Source organism: Trichosurus vulpecula, chromosome 2, assembly GCF_011100635.1.
Source record: "Trichosurus vulpecula isolate mTriVul1 chromosome 2, mTriVul1.pri, whole genome shotgun sequence".
In the NCBI taxonomy this organism is placed as follows: Eukaryota; Metazoa; Chordata; class Mammalia; order Diprotodontia; family Phalangeridae; genus Trichosurus; species Trichosurus vulpecula.
The window spans coordinates 83,872,154-83,893,303 of record NC_050574.1 but is presented as its reverse complement, the minus strand read 5'-3'; the positions used below and the strand labels follow the sequence as shown (position 1 = coordinate 83,893,303).

The 21,150-nt window shown below is 38.9% G+C and overlaps 2 protein-coding genes and 1 pseudogene across 2 annotated transcripts; all 3 read left to right on the top strand.

Annotated features, from left to right (window-relative positions):
• The first annotated feature begins 750 nt into the window (after positions 1-750).
• Positions 751-1,698, top strand: LOC118838412 (olfactory receptor 52H1-like). The gene has a single exon (XM_036745709.1). The coding sequence runs from the start codon at positions 751-753 to the stop codon at positions 1,696-1,698; it is 948 nt and encodes a 315-aa protein (XP_036601604.1).
• Positions 1,699-9,385: 7,687 nt separating this feature from the next.
• Positions 9,386-10,319, top strand: LOC118835302 (annotated as a pseudogene).
• A 7,534-nt stretch (positions 10,320-17,853) lies between these two features.
• LOC118838498 (olfactory receptor 52H1-like) lies at positions 17,854-18,810 on the top strand. The gene has a single exon (XM_036745808.1). The coding sequence runs from the start codon at positions 17,863-17,865 to the stop codon at positions 18,808-18,810; it is 948 nt and encodes a 315-aa protein (XP_036601703.1). The 5' UTR covers positions 17,854-17,862.
• Positions 18,811-21,150: the final 2,340 nt, after the last annotated feature.

The window sequence follows — 21,150 nt, the reverse complement described above, 5'->3', positions numbered from 1 at the left end:
CTCACCCTAGGTAGTATTGCTAAGGATGTAAGTATCTGACCATCAGCCATTTTAGGCAAAGAGTGCTAGGTAGGTCACAAGTCCCAGGTTCTCAAATTTATTATTTTTGCCACGACAGGCTAATTACTTAATCTCTCTGAATCCAAGGCACTCATGAATAAAGTGAGATTATAACATTTTTGTATTACCTATCTCACAGAGTTGCTGGAAGGAAAGCAATTTTGTAAACTATGAAGTATATGAATAGCACATTATATACACATATATACCTACATGTATATAAACTTTTAGGTGAATAGCATTTTTTATTTGTATTTCATATACACATATGCATATTTGTGTTAATAGCACTTTATATACATTATATAAAACATGTATACATATATGTAAATCTGTGAGTATAAATTTTTATATATTACATATACAAATATGTATGTATATGTCTATATATTTGTATGTGTATAGGAATGACTCCTTTTACTCAATTTAGCACACTCTTCCTCTGCTGGGACACAAAATGCCCTCTGTCTATCCTGCTCCTCCTGGAAAGTGCCCAGGTTAGCACTGGGATGTTAGTTTTTCAGTGTACCGCACCCTGCAGAATCCTTTGCATTATGGAAGAGCCCTCCAAGCACACAGAAAATTTGACACTGACACATTCCACAGTGCCACCATAACCCCCGGCATTTAATTCTGATTTTTGGCTTCTCTTCAGGACCCAAGAATTACCTCTTCAAGAGTCATTAGGAAATGGCCACATTCAACTTAAGCAGCTACAACCCCAGCTCCTTTACCCTAGTGGGGATCCCAGGGCTTGAGAAGTTCCACATCTGGATTGCAATTCCTTTCTGTGTTATCTACCTTGTGGCCATTGTAGGTAACTGTGTCCTGCTGTACATCATTGCTGTGGAGCGCAGTCTCCATGAGCCCATGTTCCTTTTCCTCTCCATGCTGGCCCAAACTGACCTAATTCTTTCATCTACCACTCTGCCCAAATTGCTCAGTAACCTCTGGTTTGGTGACAAGAAAATCACCTTCTCAGGCTGCCTCACCCAGATGTTCTTCCTCCATTTCAGCTTTGTTGTGGATTCTGCAATACTACTGGCTATGGCATATGACCGTTATGTGGCCATATGTTCCCCACTGAGATATACTACCATCTTGACCTACCAGGTCATCATCAAGATTATGCTGGGAATCATCATCAGGAGCTTCTGTGTCATCTTGCCAGATGTGTTCTTGCTAAAGAGACTGCCTTTCTGCCGGACACGCATCATCCCCCATACATATTGTGAACACATAGGTGTGGCACGGCTCTCCTGTGCTGACATCTCCATCAACATCTGGTATGGTTTTGCTGTGCCCCTCATGACTGTGCTCTCTGACATTGTCCTTATTGCTGTCTCTTACACTCTCATACTGAGTGCTGTCTTCCACCTTCCTTCTCATGGTGCCCGCCAGAAGGCTCTTGGAACCTGTGGGTCTCACATCTGTGTCATCCTCATGTTCTATACTCCAGCCTTCTTCTCCATTCTTGCCCATCGCTTTGGACACAATGTCCCACGGCATGTCCTCATCCTTTTTGCCAACTTTTATGTTGCCATTCCGCCAGCTCTGAACCCCATTATCTACGGAGTGAAGACCAAGCAAATTCGTGATAAGATTCTCCTGCTATTTTCTCCAAAGGGTACACAGTGACATCTGACTATTGCAAGGGGAACTGGGTAGCAGTGAGGGGAATCCTTAAAAGAAAACTCATTTTGTGATATTTTCCATAAAAAGAAGAAAAAACCCATATTGATTCCTATCTCCATAAAATTTAGGAGTCTAACCCTAGTACAAGAAATGAGCAGAATAGAGATAAGAAAACAATAACAAGGAAATTAGGAAAGCTGATTTATTCTCAAGGAGAAGGTCAAGACTGCTTGTGACCAGGAGAGAGAGACCCTATTTGTGCTTGAGCAGTGTGCATTGTGAACTTGTGGCTTGCTGAAATCAAAATTGATTAAGATAGTCTTTCTTTTTTCCTTACAATTTAGAAATAAATCTTTTCCACATGATTTTGGGATAAATTATTAGCCAGAACAGAAAAATGAGAGATGGCCCAGGCACAATGTTACATATTTGAAGCCAAATTAATTTGAATGAAATGTGAGACAGTAGTCAGTTGCTCTTTCGTTTCAGAGAATAAGAGGCTAGCTTCTGCAATAGGACTCTAGACACTTTCCAGATGGAGGTCTGTTCATCCAAACTTTCAAGAGTCTCTTCCTTGAGTTCCCCTGCTAATTCTGTCACTGTAAATGACAAACAAATCAGGTCCACAAATAAAGCAATAGGTCAAAAATAAAAGAAGCATTTTGTATTTCCACTTATGTATGAAAATTTCGTTTCCCTTCATGGGCTATAGCATATTGGGGTCATAACTCCATCGTGGGTTAGAGCTGGAAGGGACCAAGCCTTCATACATTCCAAGGCAGTCATTTTACAGGTGAGAACACTGAAGTCCAGAGAAGTTAAATGTCTTGACAGGGTTACATATCTGCAAAGTATCTGATTCAAACCTGGGTCTTCTGGCCACAAGTCCACCGAATAGAGAATGGGATTTTGATTTAGGAGAAGGTGATTTCAAATCCTGATTTAGACACTTACTGGTTGTATGAGCTGGGGCAAATCACTTAACCTTCTCTGCCTCTTTCCTTCTTTCCTTCTCTTCTCTTTCCTCGTCTTTCAAGTAGGTATAATAGCAGCCACCTCATGGAATTTTTGTGAGGATCTGATGAGTTAACATATTTAAAGAGCTTTGGAAACCTTAAAGTAACATATATTTATATTACATACATATAGAAGTTATTATTATTATTCTCTATCCATATAATCATATTACCTCTCAATCAAGCTAAGAAATTAGCCACTGTGTCTGTCCAGAAACAACATGAGGGACACTATAAAAACTAGCCCTGAGGAGTTCCAAAAGGTCATGATTATGAATGTATGACACCCCAATTCACCAGGGCATGACTGAAAAGTATTTTCATTAGGTATTGATAGTCAACAAATATCTCTTAGGTGCCTACTATATACTAAGTGCTGTGCTAAGTTCTAGGGATTCAAAGAAAGGCAAAAGATAATCCCTTTGGTCAAGCATCTCACAGTAAATGGGGGTGGTGGTGAGGACAACATGAAAATAACTGTTAACAAACATAAATTGAGATAGTGAATAGAAAAAAAGCACTAACATTAAGTGAGAGCAGGAAAAACTTTGCAATATATGGAGTTTTAATTGATAGTTGAAAGAAACCAATTCTTGTTAGACCCTCTATCCAGTTTTGGCAAGGAAAAAAATGGTTTTAAAGAGACCATTAATGTGGATACACAGGGAACTCACCAGGTAACTTGTATGAAACAAAGACCACCTACTGACGATATGAGTAAGGACATATAATAGAAAATGAGCACAAAAGCATGTATGGTTCTGAAAAAAAATAGTATATAGTAAAATTCAGAATGAGTTTGAACTAATAAGAAAAGTTAAAAACAACAAAAAGGGGCTTTTAATCTTTTAATATGTTTCTTTTTTTAAATGAAGATCTACCGTTTTTCTTTCTCACTCTATTTTCCTACTAAGAAAGCACAAACTGAAAAAAAAACAAAGAAAAAACCAATGCCTAGCCAAGCAAGATAAATTCCCCTACTGGCCATGTCCAAATGAATTCTTTCTGAATCTGTGTATTCTGAATCCATCATCTATCAGTTTTGGGATAGACACCATGAGTCTTTGGTTCACAGATTCACCAATAGTGCAAGTTTTGCCACTGTCTCTCCGGCATTTGTCATTCTATTTTTGCCAACTTTGCCAATCTGAGGAGTGTGAGGTAGAATCTTAGATTTCTTTTAATTCATATCTCCCTAATTATTAGTGATTTAAAACTTTTTTAAACATGAATATTGATAGCTTGAATTTCTTCCTCTGAAATTTACTTGTTCATATACTTTGACTATCAAGTTGGGAGTGACACTTATTCTTTTAAACTTGAATAAATTCACTATATTAGAAATGAAACCTTTCAAAGGTCTCCTTTGAATGGCCAAATCCAAAATGTAGTCATTGGTTAAATAGCAACTAGAAAGGGAATCTCCATGGATCTGAGCTTGACCCTGTCTTGCTTCAACATTTTTTATTAGTAACTTGGAAAAAGGTTTGACACGTTCATCAAGTTTGACAATGATATAAAATTAGGAACACTACCTAAACTACTAAATGCATCGAGAATAAAAAAAATATCTCCTGAGACTACTCCCTTGTGCTGAATTTAACATGATCATGCTTTATTGGAATAAATGCACATTTTTATCTTTCGCTTCAAAATAACCAACTTCTCAAGTTCAAAGTCAGAGAAGCTTGGTTGGACAACTGTGTAAAGGAGAAGGGGTTTTAATGGACTGCAAGATCAATATGAGCAAACTGTTTGACTCAGAGTATGTAAAAAAATGTGAAGTGTAAGAAAGTTACTGTTGTCTTGGACTACGTTAAGAAAGTCAATGTGCACGTGCCCCCAGTCTCAGGTAGTTTGAGGTTTACAATAATTTGACTTCATCCTTAAGTCTGTTCCTGGGCACTGGGGACCCAAAAGCCTTGCTGGCTCTAGGAGCTCTGCTCCAAAAGGGGTTCCATAGGGAGAGATAAATTGACATATCTTTCTTTCTTTCTGGTTACAAGTCTATCTTCTTCTGCCTTACATTCATTTCTCCTAATTATCTGTCCATCCCCACCCTCCAGTGTGCATACAATCTATTTTTTCCCTGTTTTACCTGACTCCATTATTAGGTGCCTCCCCATCTGTGCTTAGCACAAAAAACAGGGGAGTATTGTTCTCTGGGTTATAAGGAGGATAAAGACAGGCTGAATTTGAGGACAACACATGGCAAAGGGCAGGACTCTCTAGGTCCACAGAGGAGCACCATGACACAGAATAAATAATCATTGGAATCACCAAGTATTTGACTTCCCCAAATAGTTTGATGTTTCAGACAGAGGTTAGAACTCCCACAGTATCAACTTCTCAAACTTTTTTGGAATATCTCATGTAGTACTATGAAGATGAACCAGAAGACAAAGTTCTAAAAAGACATTCCTAAGCCCCTAGCTGAGTTTCTGGTTTGTATGTATCTATGAATTTATCTGTGAGTTGCTAGGAGTTTTCTATTACCTGTTACCTGAATATATATGTATGTCTATATGTATCACATTGCTTGTTTGCTATTAATAAACACTATTAGAGGAGAGGCAGATGTGACTGTAGCCCAGAACCAAACTGACATAACATGCACATAAATATGTGCATATATGCGTACATAGATTCATACACATATACAGCCGTGCCTTAAAGATCACCTTTCCAAGTATAGTATAAAGAGTATATGAATGTTTGAATTTAATTATCTCAGAAAAGATAAAGGGATCTTAGCAAATCGCTAGTTCAGTGTAACCAGTGGAGAGGTAAAGAACACAACTAGTGCAGCTTTAGGGAGTATGACAAGAGATAAAAATGTCCAGAAGGAGGGAGGTGATAGTTTCCCCATCCCCAGAGAAGGTGAGGCTCACATGTGGAGTACTGTGGTACCACATCATATCAAAGACACTCTTTTAGAGAATCTGGAGGAATGAGAATGAATAAGAATCTGGATATGAATGACAACCCAATGTCTGCGGGAATGGGGGCAACATTTGGCAATATAGACTATGGAAACTTTCTCTGAGATAGGAGGGAAGGGGCAAAAGTTAGAGATACAGGTGCCTTGAGTCAGAGAAGGGTTATGATGAGAGCTTGTACCAATTAGATTTCTTGAATAAGGGCAACCAAGGATTTTAGCACTAAATGCAAGAGGTCTGAATGAGCCATTGTGGGAAAAATACTATGGGATCACAAGAAATTGAGAACCTGGGGAACCCAAGGGAGATTCCATTTGAAGCCAGACTGGAGCTTATTGCAAAGCAGCTTTTCTCAACTCTATGACTTCAGCTATGCTTCACAATCTGAGAACATCGATGGAATAATTATACTTACCTATTTAAAGATACAGGAAATCAGGGAACATAGGCACATTTTAAAGAAAGAAAGGTAGGAGGGGAAGTGTCCAAGTGCCTGAGTTGGAATCCAGGCTGGGTAGGGTTTCAAGTGTAGCCAAGTGAAACTGCATAAAATTTTATTCAATATTCCTTGTTATCTGTGGGATTCAGAACTTGAAAGTTTTTTTCCCTTTGTCTTCATTCATATGTAAATCCCATCAACCATCAAATCAATACAATTCAATACAACCTAACAGGCATTTATTAAGTGTCAACTATGTCTCAAGCACTAGACAGGCAAAGACAAAAATTAAACAGTCAATCCAATTGTTTTGAAAAACAGGAATTGGAGTTGATGCCAAGATGAAGGAGTAAAGATGGGGATTTACCTCAGCTCTCCTTCAAACCCCACCCCATTTAACCCCTTTTAAATAATGGAGTTTTAACCCCATTTAACCCCATTAAGCCGCATTTAAATAACGACTAAACAAATTCTAGTGTGGCAGAACCAACAAAAGACTGAGTAAAACAATATTCCAGCCCAAGACAACTTAGGACAGCAGAAAAGGTTTGTTGCACCAGGGTAGTGAGGCCCAGAAAATGGTTATTCTAGTGATTGACTGACAAGGACAGTTGGTGAAGGTCTGTGGAATCAAGGAAAAAATAAACTATCAGTTGACTTCCCCTGTGGTTTTTTTTTTAAATTTTGGATTGTTAAAATCATGAAAAATTGAAACATAGACTCTGGGAAGTAGAAGGAATATTTAAGGTAATCAAATTTAACCATCCACGCAATATAGCAATTCTCTCTATATTTCTGTAAGATAGCCATCAAGATAGTACTTAAACACTTCCAATAACGGGAAATACTCACATCGCATCTGTGTTTATGCATGTTATTGTAAACACATGTGATTGCCATGTGAAAGGATGGTAGTATTATATAGATGCAAGTTTAATATACAAGCATGCATATCAGTACACTATTACTTAAATGTGTATGTGTTTCTGAGTATACACGTTACATCATCCCCAACCCCAGCAGAATACAAGCTGCTTGAGGGGATGTTTCATTTGTTTCATTGTATTGTCTGTATAGTACCTTGTATATAGTAAATGCTTAATAAAATGGTGGTGGTGGTTGAGTGTGTCTGTGTTGGTCTCTCTCAACCATATGCCTCATCCTCAAGTAAAACTCAATAATAGGAAGTTCTGCATTTGCCTCCAGACATGATGGGATCATCATCACAGGAGGTCTCCTGGTGAAGGCTGATAAACACCCTGGGAAATATTGTGGAGGACATTTTGTGCAGGTACAATTTGGCCTTAATGGTCTCTGACCATGTAGGAGGTTATAGGATTGTTTTCTATCCTGAATCTTTCTTTCTGCAGCCTCAGCTTATGCCCTTTCTCAAGGGCTGGGGGAGAGGGAAGTATAAGGGAAAGAAAGAAAGGATAAAGATTTATTAAAGAAATGCTAGAGGCAGAATAGTTAAAGAGCTGACCTGGAAGTCTGTGGCAATGTCTCACTTCTGACACACACTCTGTGTGAACCTGGACAAGTCATTTTGCCTCTAAGAGTCTCCGGGCTTCTGTAAGACTGTAAGTTGTACAGAAGGGGTCTATGTGTATTCATGTAGGAAGTTCCTTACAGGAAATACTCTACACTGGTAAAATATCAAATTCAATATCATTTTCGATGTAAAATTAATTAATTTCATTTTGTTTTACCTTACCACTTCAAAGACGCTCTGATATATCTAGACAAGCAAACAACACCCTCTGGTTCTTGGCAATACAGAAAGAAGATAGTAGATAATTGGTCAGCTGCTGACCTTTGTTGCCACTACCCAAGCCATATGGACTTCTTTGAAGAGATATGACCATTTCTTATGACTCCTTAGAATAAGACACTGAGAGGTCCACCCTTTCAGTCCAGGTCCTGATGCAACAGACAGCAGACAATTGTCCTTAGAAGGGTTCAGATAACCAACACCACTCCCACTTCCCGCTCCACCTCCACCCCCTCCTTATAACTTGTAACTTATAATTCTTCTTCTTCTTCTTCTTCTTCTTCTTTTTCTTCTTCTTCTTCTTCTTCTTCTTCTTCTTCTTCTTCTTCTTCTTCTTCTTCTTCTTCTTCTTCTTTTCTCTCTCTGTCTCTCTCTCTCTTTCTCTCTGTCTCTCATCTCTCTCTCTCTCTCTCTCTCTCTCTCTCTCTCTCTCTCTCCTCTCCTCTCCTCTCCTCTCCTCTCCTCCTTCACACACTCTCTACCTCTTTTCCTTGCTTTCCCTCCCCTCTTTGATTTTCTTATCCCTATATTTGTCCCCATTCCTATCCCACACTCCCTTTCTAATTCCCTCAATCAGGAGTCCAGTTTAGGTAAAATGTGGTTTACCTAAAAGTACGTAATTTAAAATAAAGCTGGAAATGTTGTTGGGAGTAAAACTCATTTTTGTATAGTGAAATCACACCAAGTTAGAACTGGTAAGGTGCCTCGATTCTGGTGACTTTTATACAGCAAATTGGTTGCATAGGCAGGACTGAAACTCAATTCCCTTGGTTTTTAGTCCAAAAATGTTTTCAGTGTACTCACGACTTGATAATCTATTAGAGTTTTTCAAAAAACACCAAATAGGTATTTGGGAAAAAGAGAAATCAGTCACTGTCATTAATTTATAGCCTTATATTATGAAGATTGCTACAGGTAACCATAATCATCTAGTGTTCATTCTATAGCTTTTTTCTGCCCCTTCTGACCTATGGATTATTGGTCGCTTTGGTATTTTTATACCAAATCCTAAAGTCAAGGTATTTTCAGAAACCAGGTATCTATAAAAAAAATGAGACCCACTATAGATTTCATTACGGGGAGCTTCTGATTTAAGCATCATCATTACTGTTAGTCAGCTGCTTTCAAAAATATTTACTTTGAAAGGTGTTCCTAGGAACAGTAATCACTAGCTTTATATCAGCTATGTCACAAAAACACATACATTGCTTCCCCTCTGTCTATGCACTCAGCAAAGCTAATCATGAGTCTGTTGCTGTGCCCTAAGCCAATACTATTTGCAAATCCTTTCTTCATGTACAAAACACCTAAAAAGCAGTCCTTGGTTTATGGCTAAAGATGCCATTCTTATAGGCTGTAGCTGTCTGTAGTTATAACCACAACTTGTCATTGTGTGAAGATTCCATAGCATTTACCAAACCCTGTAACTAGTTTCCTAGTTTTCTTCTCTCATGCAGGCAAAACATCTATAAAATAAGAAGGCCCTCACCTCCAAAGCATGAAAGTCACAAGGCCTCTTCTGAATATCACTGATACCCACCTTGCTGGCTGCCTTCTCACTGGAATCCCAGGCCTGGAGCACCTGCACATCTGGCTTTCTATCCCCTTCTGCATCATGTGTGTGGCTGCCTGGGCAGGGAATGGCATGCTGACCAGTGCAGTCTTCTCCCAGAGGAGCCTTCATGTACCCATGTACCTGTTCCTCTCCATGCTGGCCAGCGCTGATGTCCTGCTCTCTACTTCCACCATGCCCAAGGCTCTGACCATCTTCTGGTTGGGGACCCAAGCCATCTCCTTTGATGCATGTCTCACTCAGATGTTCTGTATCCACTTTCTGTTTGTGGCTGACTCAGCCATCCTGCTGGCCATGGCATTTGACTGCTATGTGGCCATCTGCTCACCCTTATACTATAACACTATCCTTACTCCCACCATCATCAGAAAGAGAGCTGGAGCCATTCCTACATGCAGCTTCTGCATCATATTCCCATCCATCTTCCTCCTCAGAAGGTTACCCTATTGCCAGACTGATATAATTTCACATACATTCTGTGAGCACATGGGCATTGCCTGGCTGTCCTGTGCTGATATCTCAGTCAATGTCTGGTTTGGTTTGGCAGATACCTTGCACTCCACAGGTCTAGATATCATTCTTATCACCATCTCCTATGTACTCATCCTATGCACTCTCTTTCATCTTCCCTCACATGAAGCGCCATGCAAACCACTGGGAATGTGTGGCTCTCATATTTGTGTGATACTGCTCCTCTACATCCCTACTCTATTTTCTGTCTTTGCCTACCGATTTGGTAGCAAAAGTATTCCCCATTATGTCCATATCCTCCTAGCCAACCTCTGTGTTGTTTATCCCATCCATGCTCGACCCTGTAGTTTATGGTGTAAGAACCAAACAGATTTGGGAAGGGACTGTTCAGATGTTTTCGCAGTTGGGGAAATGATCAAGATGGAAGCCAACAAACCTAGAGTTATCTTGAGGTGTCAAACTTGTGACTTGTGGCTCTAAGCTGCCTACTAAGAAGCTCTGGCCTAGATTAAAATATAATTATGAAATATGTAACAGAATACATAAAAATACAACATAAGTAATATTCATTTGTTGTCTCATTTTTCAAATATGCAGTTTCACCCAGAGAATCAAAGTGATATTTATTTTAAAAATATTAATTTCGTAAGAAACTTCATAATTTAGCCAAGGATACAGTAGGAAACTTTCTCTTTTCACTCATTGTTAAACGTGTAGAGATTTGAGATCACAAGTAGAAGATCTAATGTGGTTTTAGCAGGCAGAAAACAGCTTCAGGGAGCATCAACACCAAGAGAATTCTCAAAGCTTTTAATAGGACCTCCAACCATAGTGTCCAGCTGAATAATTATGGGCCTCCATCCAAGGTCTTTGAAATTAACAATGATTTCCATATCAATGTAATTTTTCTCCTGCAGTCTCATGACTCCTGCTAGAGAGATAGGCAGATTTTATTTTGTTAAATATTTTGAATTTTGATAAAGGTTTGAAATCATCAATGTGTGCTTTTGGTACTTGAGCAATTTCAACCAGCCTGAGTTTGTCTTCATATTGTGTGAGGGCACCACCTTTTACATCTGTCCTTGTCTTCTTTGTGACTTCCATGACAAATTTGTAACAGTTTCAAATGGGTGGATTCATACGATGGTTAAGAATTTACAGATCCACTATGATAGTTAAATTATCTATGTTGAATATGAAAATGTACTCCTTTCCCTCTCTTATACGGGTATCAAGCAAGCCAGAATTGTGGAAAGTGCTCTAAATATCACAACGATCTGGAGGATACCAAGCTTCGGTATTTGCCCCTGAGTGAGACACATCTTTTGCTCCCTGCTTCGACTAAAAGTGAAGATTTTCACATGACAATAACTGTACTTATGAAGTACATTTTTTGTATCTTCATCAGTGTTACAAGAGTTCATCAAAACAAGAGGAACATTGGTATTGTATATTTTGTTCAAGTGCTCAATTTGTTGAACTCTTAAATCCAAAAAAGGGATTTTAATTCCACATACCAGTGAGAATTTTGGGGCCATCATAGCCCCTCTGAGTTCCCAAACCACCATTCAGTTTTACCAACACCGACTTATCCAGGACAGAAGATATATCATCAAGAACCCATCTGATCTTTATCTTCTCCTAATGATGAATTGAATCCTTTGGAACCCTCTGGATTTGTTCCAAATACATAGAAGATTCCTTTTCTTATAAATGAAGCTTCTTACAATCTTCTGACTTCCTTCTGAAATTGTCCAAGGACGTTTTAGTATACTAAGATTCATTCTGTGGTGCAATTGAAAGTATTTTCTCTAGTTCCTTCTTCACTGATAATTCCAGCTTTTGTCAGATAACTTCTTGGAACTGGGAAGTGCAGCCTTGAGACATTGCTTTGCTAAGATCACCCACACTCAAGTCTCCACCAAACTTCCCAATAACTGCTGAGAGGAAGTCCATTCTGCCAGCACTCAGTGCTCTCAGTGGAAGGTACTTAGTAGTTTCTAAGTAAGTATGTGGGTTCAGGGATCCATTTCCATTTGAGTTTGGCACCACTGATCTTAAATCCTAATTCAGGAAAACTACCTTCCCCATCACGGTTCTCTCACCATGCCCAAATTCAAGCCTGCTTCATCCCTAATCTTTTCTCAATCTGTTCCAGTACCTAACCCTATGAATATCTCCTTCACAAAGTAAGACACCCTACATTTATCCCCAACTCTAACCCTATCCTAAAGTCCAGTTCTGTCTCCTTTCAACCCAGCCCTGGCTTGTCATATATTCCATACTAAGCCACATCCATACCTGTAGCCTTATTCCAATCATACCATTTTCCTTACACAGTCCTTATCTTTATCCCTTTCCTATTCCAACCCTATACCAATATTCATCATTTCTATCCAAAACCTATCACGATGTTAATCCCTATTCTCATCCACGTCATCATTTCCAACTCTAATCCATTCCCAAACCCATGCTGATCCCTATTCATATCTACATTTTCATTATAAATTTTATCCTTAAAGCCATCTACATCTCCACTTTTACCTAATCACCTCACCATACCTCTCTAATGAGCACAGGATTGAACACAAGATGATAAATGGAATTTGAAAACCCTCAAAATTTGGTCCAGCACTGTTGGGCAGAAGTAAGAGCATTTATATGCAATCATGTGGTACATTTAGGGAGGGGAAATGGTGTTCTATAGTTTGATTATGAGGGCAAGTCCCTATTCATCCCACTGTATTTCCCAAATTGGCTGGGCCACCAGAAGTCCTACACTGAAATTTTCCCCCTTTCTCTTGCTCCTCTAAGTTAGTCAACTCAGGAAGGATACTTGTTCAAAGATTTTTCTATAAAAGTATGTACTGGCTAGGATTCTTTTCTATTCTTTATATATTCTCAAATATCAAGAGATTATAATATTACCACATAAAGTATTCACCATTAAAGAAGCAGATAGTCAGGTCCTGACATGATAAGATATAGGAAAAGAGAATTTCACTGGATTTTCACCCCGGATTTTCAAATGGGGTGTGGGCAAAATGATGAAGTTAGGCTGAGGAAAGCAGTACAAGAATAATGTGCTTTTATTTAGTATTCTGTTTTTCTTTCTGGGAACACTCCCCTTCTGTAAGGTTTGTACTGAGACAGCAAGTGTCCACTGAACACTTGTTTAAGAGTCCAGATATCCCTGAGTCCTCTCAAAAGTCACAGATCTTTCTCTTTTCTCCTCCAAATCAATACCACGGTTATTAAATGTTTATTGGTGTGTGTGTATGTGTGTGTATGTGTACATGCAGGCACTCACAAAAATTGAAATACTCACTTACCATTCAACAGACATTTGCCATGTTCAAGACACCATGTTAGATGTAGGGCCCATGAAGCTGTCTGCCCTCAAGTAGATTATAATCTAGTATAAGGATAAAATATCTCTACAAATAACTAGGATATAGATTAGAGTGTACCTTGGTTTCATTGGTATAGGGAACTCCCGAGTGAGAAAACAAACTCTCTGCACCAATACTAGGACAATGATTTCTCTGCAACTTATAGTCTTACAGAGTTATCTAGAGAACAAATGTCAAACCCTTCACCTTTTGGCATTGGAGGGGGCAACATTCCAATGTGCAGCTGAACCACATTAAAATGTAATTGGGAAGTATTTAGCCAAATAAATAAAAAAAAGCAATAGGACATAAAGTTAATAGGTAGTTTTCTAAGTCAATATGCAGCCCATTCGTATGGTTGGGTAGCCCTTTTCTGTTTCAGCTTGACACTGAGGTCTACAGGTTAAATGACTTGCTTAGGGTCACATGGCTAATAAGTGTCAGAGGGTAGAACTTGAACCCAGGTCTTTCTTTTCAAGGCCAGCTCCCTATCCAATATGCAATACTGCTTCTCATTATAAAACTTAGAAAGGAATGAATAAAGAACAGAATGGTTTAGGAAATTAAGAAAGCTAAGGTTTCCTCTAGCTGGAGGCATCACAGGAAGCTTCACTGAGAAAGTGCCCCTGACCTAGACATAGAAGGAAAGGTAGGAATTCCATAGGCCCTATCATAAGGAATCAAAGTGATAGAGAAGGACTGTGTCTATTGCAGGCATGGAGAACAGCCCAGGCAAATTCCTGGAGGTTAAAGAGGGCACATGGAGATCAGAAAATAATTTCATATTAAATCTGCACTTTAATTGGAATATGGAGTGTGTGAAGTGAGAGAGTGTGAAATAAGCTCAAAAAGCTGAACACAAATTCTGGAGGATCATGAATGCCAAATTAATGAGGTTATATTATATATTATAGAAGAGAAGCCACTAATACTTTTTACCTGAGATGATACCTCTAATTCAAGGAGACACAGATTTGTAGTCTGAGACCACTCTCAGGGTCCAGTCCACTGAAGGCAGAGTCCTTCAGTACCCAGGAACCTTTGTCCTCCAAAGCTTCTAGAGCCATTGTCTGCAAAGAATACAGTATATGTTTTCGGAAAATTAAAGGGTTAATCTGGCTGATTTGTATCATATCCTGGAGGATGGCACCGAAGTTAGTACTCAGGGATTTGTAGGCTCGGAGCTTTCCCTCCTGGGATTCCAAGAAGAAGAATAAAAGTCCTCTCTTCTTTCTTGCAAAGACATTCATTCAGCCTTCCGCTGAGTTCTCTGTCAAAGACAGATTTTCCTTCTTACAAGTAGGATAATTGAAGCCAGACCTCGGTGAGCTAAACCAAGGTTGTGAACATAATGATGGTGGTGGTGGCTGGGGGACTGGGTTGGGGTGGGTGGTTGTTCTGTATGTCCAAGAATATCATCAAATTATCTTGTCTCAAATTTTTGGAGGAAACAACCCCACCTGGAGGCAGTGAAGTACATAAGACCACCTTAGATGAATACGGACTTTTTTTAGTTGTGAAAGAATCAGAGAGCACACATAGAGAATGTGATGTATGTATATGTATGTGCACATATACATATGTGTGTACGTATGAGTATATGTATGTGTGTATACATAGTTGTATGTGTGTATGTATATGTACATAAACACACAGATAAATACACAGACACACACACATATATATATATATGTGTGTGTGTGTGTGTGTGTGTGTGTGTGTTTGTGTCTTTGTGCATGTTTCTGTTTGTATATAAGAGGAACTCAGTTCTGAGAAAAGTACTGGAATGGGGCCTGGATCTAGGGAATGGCATCAGAAGCCTTTGTTTGATCATTTCTCATACATGAGTATTTGTGACTTTTAGTATGTCCCTTCACTGTTCTGATTGCATAATTCAACAGTAAGTGAAAGATATGAGCTCCCAGAGAGAAATAAAATGAGGCTTTAATTCTTTTGAATGGGGCATGTCATTCTCAGAACTGAAACATGTTGCGTTTTCTTCCAATTTTCTTCCTAGACCTCTCATAGGTTCCTTGTATTTACTTTCTACAGCAGACCATTGCCAGAGTTTTTAGGGTATATTACACAGTGATTTCAAAGTCTCTGAAAATTACTCCAAAAAGTGAGTTGGAAGTCATTAATGTCATCTGAAAATCTGGAGTTTTCACTGCACTCTCTCCAAAACACTTAGAAAAAATGTAAATAAACCTAGGTTCAGCACTTGACACTAGGGACCATTAACTTTCTATCCAGAGAAGCATTCATTTATGTCTTTGGTTCAGACATTTATGTCATCATAAAACTCAAGCAAACTTTCTGGAGAAGGGTGAATGTATACTTACCCATTTAATTAAGTCTCACTAATTCTTCAAACCAGATAGGGAAAATCAGAGCAGAATGATGGTGGAGCCAATTCTAACTCCCTTTCAAGAATCAACTCTTAAATTTTCAGTGTGAACACTGACACTTCAGAAGTCAGTACAAAGCAGAGTTTAACATATTGCTTCATTGATTATACTTAGGAAAATCCTTATAATGCAGATTCAACTGAAAAGTGGGAGTGTGGGCAGACTTTTCCCCAGAGAGTCCAGTGATTAAGCATTTGCTGCACACCCTTGGATTGCTCTGTGTCACATTGCTTGGACTCAGGAGTAGTGTATAGTAGAAGGCTAAAGGAATGAAGGCTAATAATGCCTGTAATCATCATCACAATAACTGGCAGTGATCGAGCACTTTAAGGTTTACAATGTGTTTGTAACCATTATGTCAGTTCAGCCTCACACCATCCCAGGACAAGAGACAGAGCATGAACACCTTGCTGTACCCTGCTCTAGTTTTTGGCTTCAGTTCAGGTTATCATATTTTCAGATCTCTAAGAAATGATAACCTGGATGGCATGGGAAATAGAAAGCAGGCTAGATGAAAACTGCTTCAAGGAATGAAAGCTGTATATTCCAGCTGAAATGAAATTTAGGGGTGATCTGGTCACTGTCTTCAAAGCTCCACAAGTAGAATTAGGATGCATTTTTTTCAACTCGGCCCCACAAAAATGAACTGGCACCAATGGGAGAAAATTACAAGGAGGCAGATTTGGGTCCAACGTAATAGAAACACTCGAAGAAAATTGTTCAGACATACAATGGGCTGCCATCTGGAAATAACGAGATGCCTCACAAAGTGTATTATGAAGGAGTCCAGGCTTGGCAACAGAGGGCTCTGCCACAACCTGTGTGACCTTGAACAACCCAACCTCTCTGGCAACCAGTTTTCCATCTGTAAAATGAGGTGGTTGGGTTCGTTGACTTCTAAGGTCCCTTCTAGCTCAAAATCAGCAGTCCTATAATTCTAAGTAGACAGTGAGTGGCTACTTTTTAGGGATGAATTAAATGGAGCTCCTGTTCAGATAAGGAATTGTCTTGATTCCTTGGTCAAACACAAGATCCCCTGCAGAGTGGTGATGACGTCACTATTAGATTGATCAAGTCTCATTTCTCCTTGAATATAAATCAGAGGCAACATAGTAGAGTGGATAGAGAGCTGACTTCAAATACAGGAAGACTTGGATTCAAGTTCATCTCTGGAATATTCTGTGGGTCCCTGAGTAAGTCACTTAACCATTAAATGTACCTAGTAGACTCTCTAATGCCACAGATATTGGAGAAGATGCTAACTTTCATTGATGGAGGAAGTCACTAACCAGAGGGTTCCAATACCAATGATATTTCTATTCTCAAAAAAATTATACCATTCTTATACAATAGGCTGTTTGTTATAAGATTCTGTACTCTACCCCTGAAGATTCATTTGAAGAATGTACACCTTATTCTAAAGTCAAGGCTCACCCTAGGTAGTATTGCTAAGGATATAAGTGTCTGATCACCTGCCATTTTACACAAAGAGTGCTGGCCAGGTCACAAGACCTGGGTTCTTTATATTTCTTAATTTTGTCACTATAATCCAACTACTTATTTGCTTGGAATCCAAGGCCCTCATCTATGAAACGTGATTATAACATATTGTATTACTTACCCCACAGAGTTGCTCTAAGAAGAGAAGTTTGTAAACTACGAAGTGTATGAATAACATATGTATAGAAACTTTTAGGTTAAGAGCACTTTTCATATGCGTTTTATATAGATATATATATCACATGAATAGCATGTTATATACATTATATAAAACTTGTGTACATATGTGTTAGTCTGTGAATATCATTATATATATTATATGCACAAATATGTATGTATACATATATATATATATATATCTGTATGTGTGTAGGAATGACTACTTTTACTTGATTTAGCACACTCTTCCTCTGCTGGAACACAAAATGTCCCCCGTTGATGCTATTCCTCCTGGGAAGTGCCCAGGATGACCCTGAGCTGTTAGTTCTTCAGTGTACCATACCCTGAAGAATTCTTTGCACTATGAAAGAGCCCTCCAAGCACACAGAACATTTGACACTGGTGCATCCTACAGTTCCGCCATCACCTCTGACAGTTAATTCTGGCTTTTGGCTTCTTTTCAGGACTCAAGAATCACCTGTTCAAGAGTCATCAGGAGATGACCACATTCAACCTAAGCAGCTACAACCCCAGCTTCTTTACCCTAGTGGGGATCCCAGGGCTTGAGAAGTACCACATCTGGATCGCAATTCCTTTCTGTGGAATCTATCTTGTGGCCATTGCAGGTAACTGTGTCCTGCTGCACATCATTGCTGTGGAGCACAGTCTCCATGAGCCCATGTTCCTTTTCCTCTCCATGCTGGCCCAAACTGACCTGATTCTGTCATCTACCACAGTGCCCAAATTGCTCAGTAACCTCTGGTTTGGTGACAAGAAAATCACCTTCTCAGGCTGCCTCACCCAAATGTTCTTCCTCCATTTCAGCTTTGTTGTGGATTCGGCAATACTACTGGCTATGGCATATGACCGTTATGTGGCCATATGTTCCCCACTGAGATACACCACCATCTTGACCCACCAGGTCATCATCAAGATTATGCTGGGAATCATCATCAGGAGCTTCTGTATCATCTTTCCAGTTGTTTTCTTGCTAAAGAGACTACCCTTTTGCCAAACTCGTGTCATCCCCCATACATATTGTGAACACATAGGTGTGGCTCGACTCTCCTGTGCTGACATCTCCATCAACATCTGGTATGGTTTTGCTGTGCCCATTATGACTGTGCTCTCTGACATTGTCCTCATTGCTGTCTCTTACACCATTATACTGAGTGCTGTCTTCCACCTTCCTTCTCATGGTGCCCGCCAGAAGGCTCTTGGAACCTGTGGGTCTCACATCTGTGTCATCCTCATGTTCTATACTCCAGCCTTCTTTTCCATTCTTGCCCATCGCTTTGGACACAATGTCCCACAGCATGTCCTTATCCTTTTTGCCAACTTTTATGTTGCCATTCCACCAGCTCTGAACCCCATTGTCTATGGAGTGAAGACCATGCAAATTCGTGATAAGATTCTCCTCCTATTTTCTCCAAAGGGGACACAGTGACATCTAACTATTGCACAGGAACTGGGAAGAGGTGAGGGCAATGCTTAAAAAAATTCATTTTGTTACATTTTCCAAAAAAGAGGAAGAAAGAAACAGAAGTTGATTCCTATCTCCATAAAATTCGAGTCTAACCCTAGTACAAGAAATGAGCAAGGAAATCAGAAAAGGTAATTTATTCTCAAGGAGAAGGTCAAGACTGCTTGTGACCAGGAGAGAGAGACCATATTTGTGCTTGAGCTGTGTGTATTATGAACTTGTGATTTGCTGAAATCAAAAGAAGTGATTAGAATACCCTTTTCCTTTACCTTACCATTTAGATATAAGTGTTTTCCAAACAGATGATTTTGGAATGAATCAGCAGCCAGAACAGAAAAATGAAAGACAACCCATGCACAATATTGCATATCTCAAGCAAAATTAACCCAAGTGAAATGTGAGGCTATAGTCAGCTCATCTTCAGTTTCAAAGAATAAGAGCCCAGCTTCTAAAATAGGACTCTAGATACTTTCCAGTTGGTGGTTTGTTCATCCGGACTTTCAAGAGTCCCTTCTGTAAGCCCCTCTGCTAATTCTGTAACAGCCAATGCCAAAAAATAAGATTCAGGTCCACAAATATAATAGTAATTCAAAAATAAAAAGCATTTGATAGTCCATTTATGTATGAATTTCCCTTCATGGACTATGGCATTTTTTGGTCATAACTGCATCATGGTTTAGAGCTGGAAGGGACCAAACATTCATAGATTCCAACCCATTCATTTTACATATGAAGTCACTCAAGTCCAGAGAAGTTAAATGTCTTGTCAGGGCTACTTATCTACTAGGCGTCTGATTCAAACCTGGGTCTTCTGGCCACAAGTCTTCCTCTAGTGAGGCAACTAGGTGGTACAGTGAATAGAGAACAGGATTTGTACTTAGGGGAACCTGAGTTCAGATACTGATTCAGATACTTACTGCTTGTGTGACCTGGGGCAAATCATTGATCCTTTCTCTGCCTCAGTTCCCTCATCTTTCAAGTAGGCATAATAGCCGTCACCTCATGGAATAATTGTGACTATCTGATGTGTTAATATATTTAAAGAGCTTTAGAAACCTTAAAGTGATATATATGCATACATATACATACATATAGAAGCTATTATTATTGTTCTCTATCCGTAATATCATATCATCTCCCAATCAAGCTAGTAAATTAGTCACTGTGCTGGCCCAGAAGCAACAGGAGGGACATAATAAAAACTATCCCTAAACAGTTTGAAAAAGTCACGATTTAGAGTGTATGGCACCCCAATTCACCAGGCATGACAGAAAAGTATTTTCATTCTGTTTTGATAGTCAACAAATATTTATTTGATGCCTACTGTGTACTAGATGTCATGCCAGGTTCTAGGGATTCAAAGAAAGGCGAAAGATAGTCCTTGCACAGCAAATGGGGTTGGTGGTGAGGACAACATGAAAATGACTCTTAACAAACATAAATTAAGATAATCAACAGGCAGAAAACATAGAATTAAGCAAGAACAAGAAAAACTCACTATACGATATTGGATTTTAATTGATACTAGAAAGAGACAAATTAATGTAAGACACTCTAACCAATTCTGATAAGAAAAATCAATAGGTTTAAAGACCCTGTAATGAGGGTACACAGAGAATGTGCCAGCTGACTCCTATGAAAGAAAGACCACCTACTGATGATATGAGTAAGGACATATACAAAATGAGTATAAAAGCATGTATGTTTCTACAAACACAGCATGTAGTAAAATTCAAAATGAGTTTGAACTAGTAAGAAAAGCTAAGGACAGCTAAAATGGGGCTTTTATGTTTTAATATGTTTCTTTTTTTAATGAAGATCTACCCTTTTTCTTTCTCATTTGATTTTCCTACGAAGAAAGCAAAAGCAAAACAAACAAACAAAAAAACCCCTAGCCAAACAAAATAAATTCCTATATTGGCAACGTCCAAATGAATTCTTTTGCAATCTGTGTATTCTGAGTCCATCATCTATCAGTAGATGGACAGTCTGTTTCACTGTGAGTCCTTGGCTCACAGATTCACTAATAGTGCATTAAAGTACCTATTTTTCCAAGATGTATCAAGACTCAAAAATAACTGGACAGACTACTCCCTTGTGCTGAATTTCACATGATTGTATTTAATTAGAATAAATGTACAATTTTATCTTTTATTTCAAAAGAACCAATTTCCCAATTTGGAAGTCAGAGAAGTGTGGTTGGACAATTTTGTACATGAAGAGGGGTTTTAATGGACTGCAAGATCAATACGAGTAAACTATTTGACTCAGAGTATGTAATAACAATGCAGAGTCCAAGAAAGT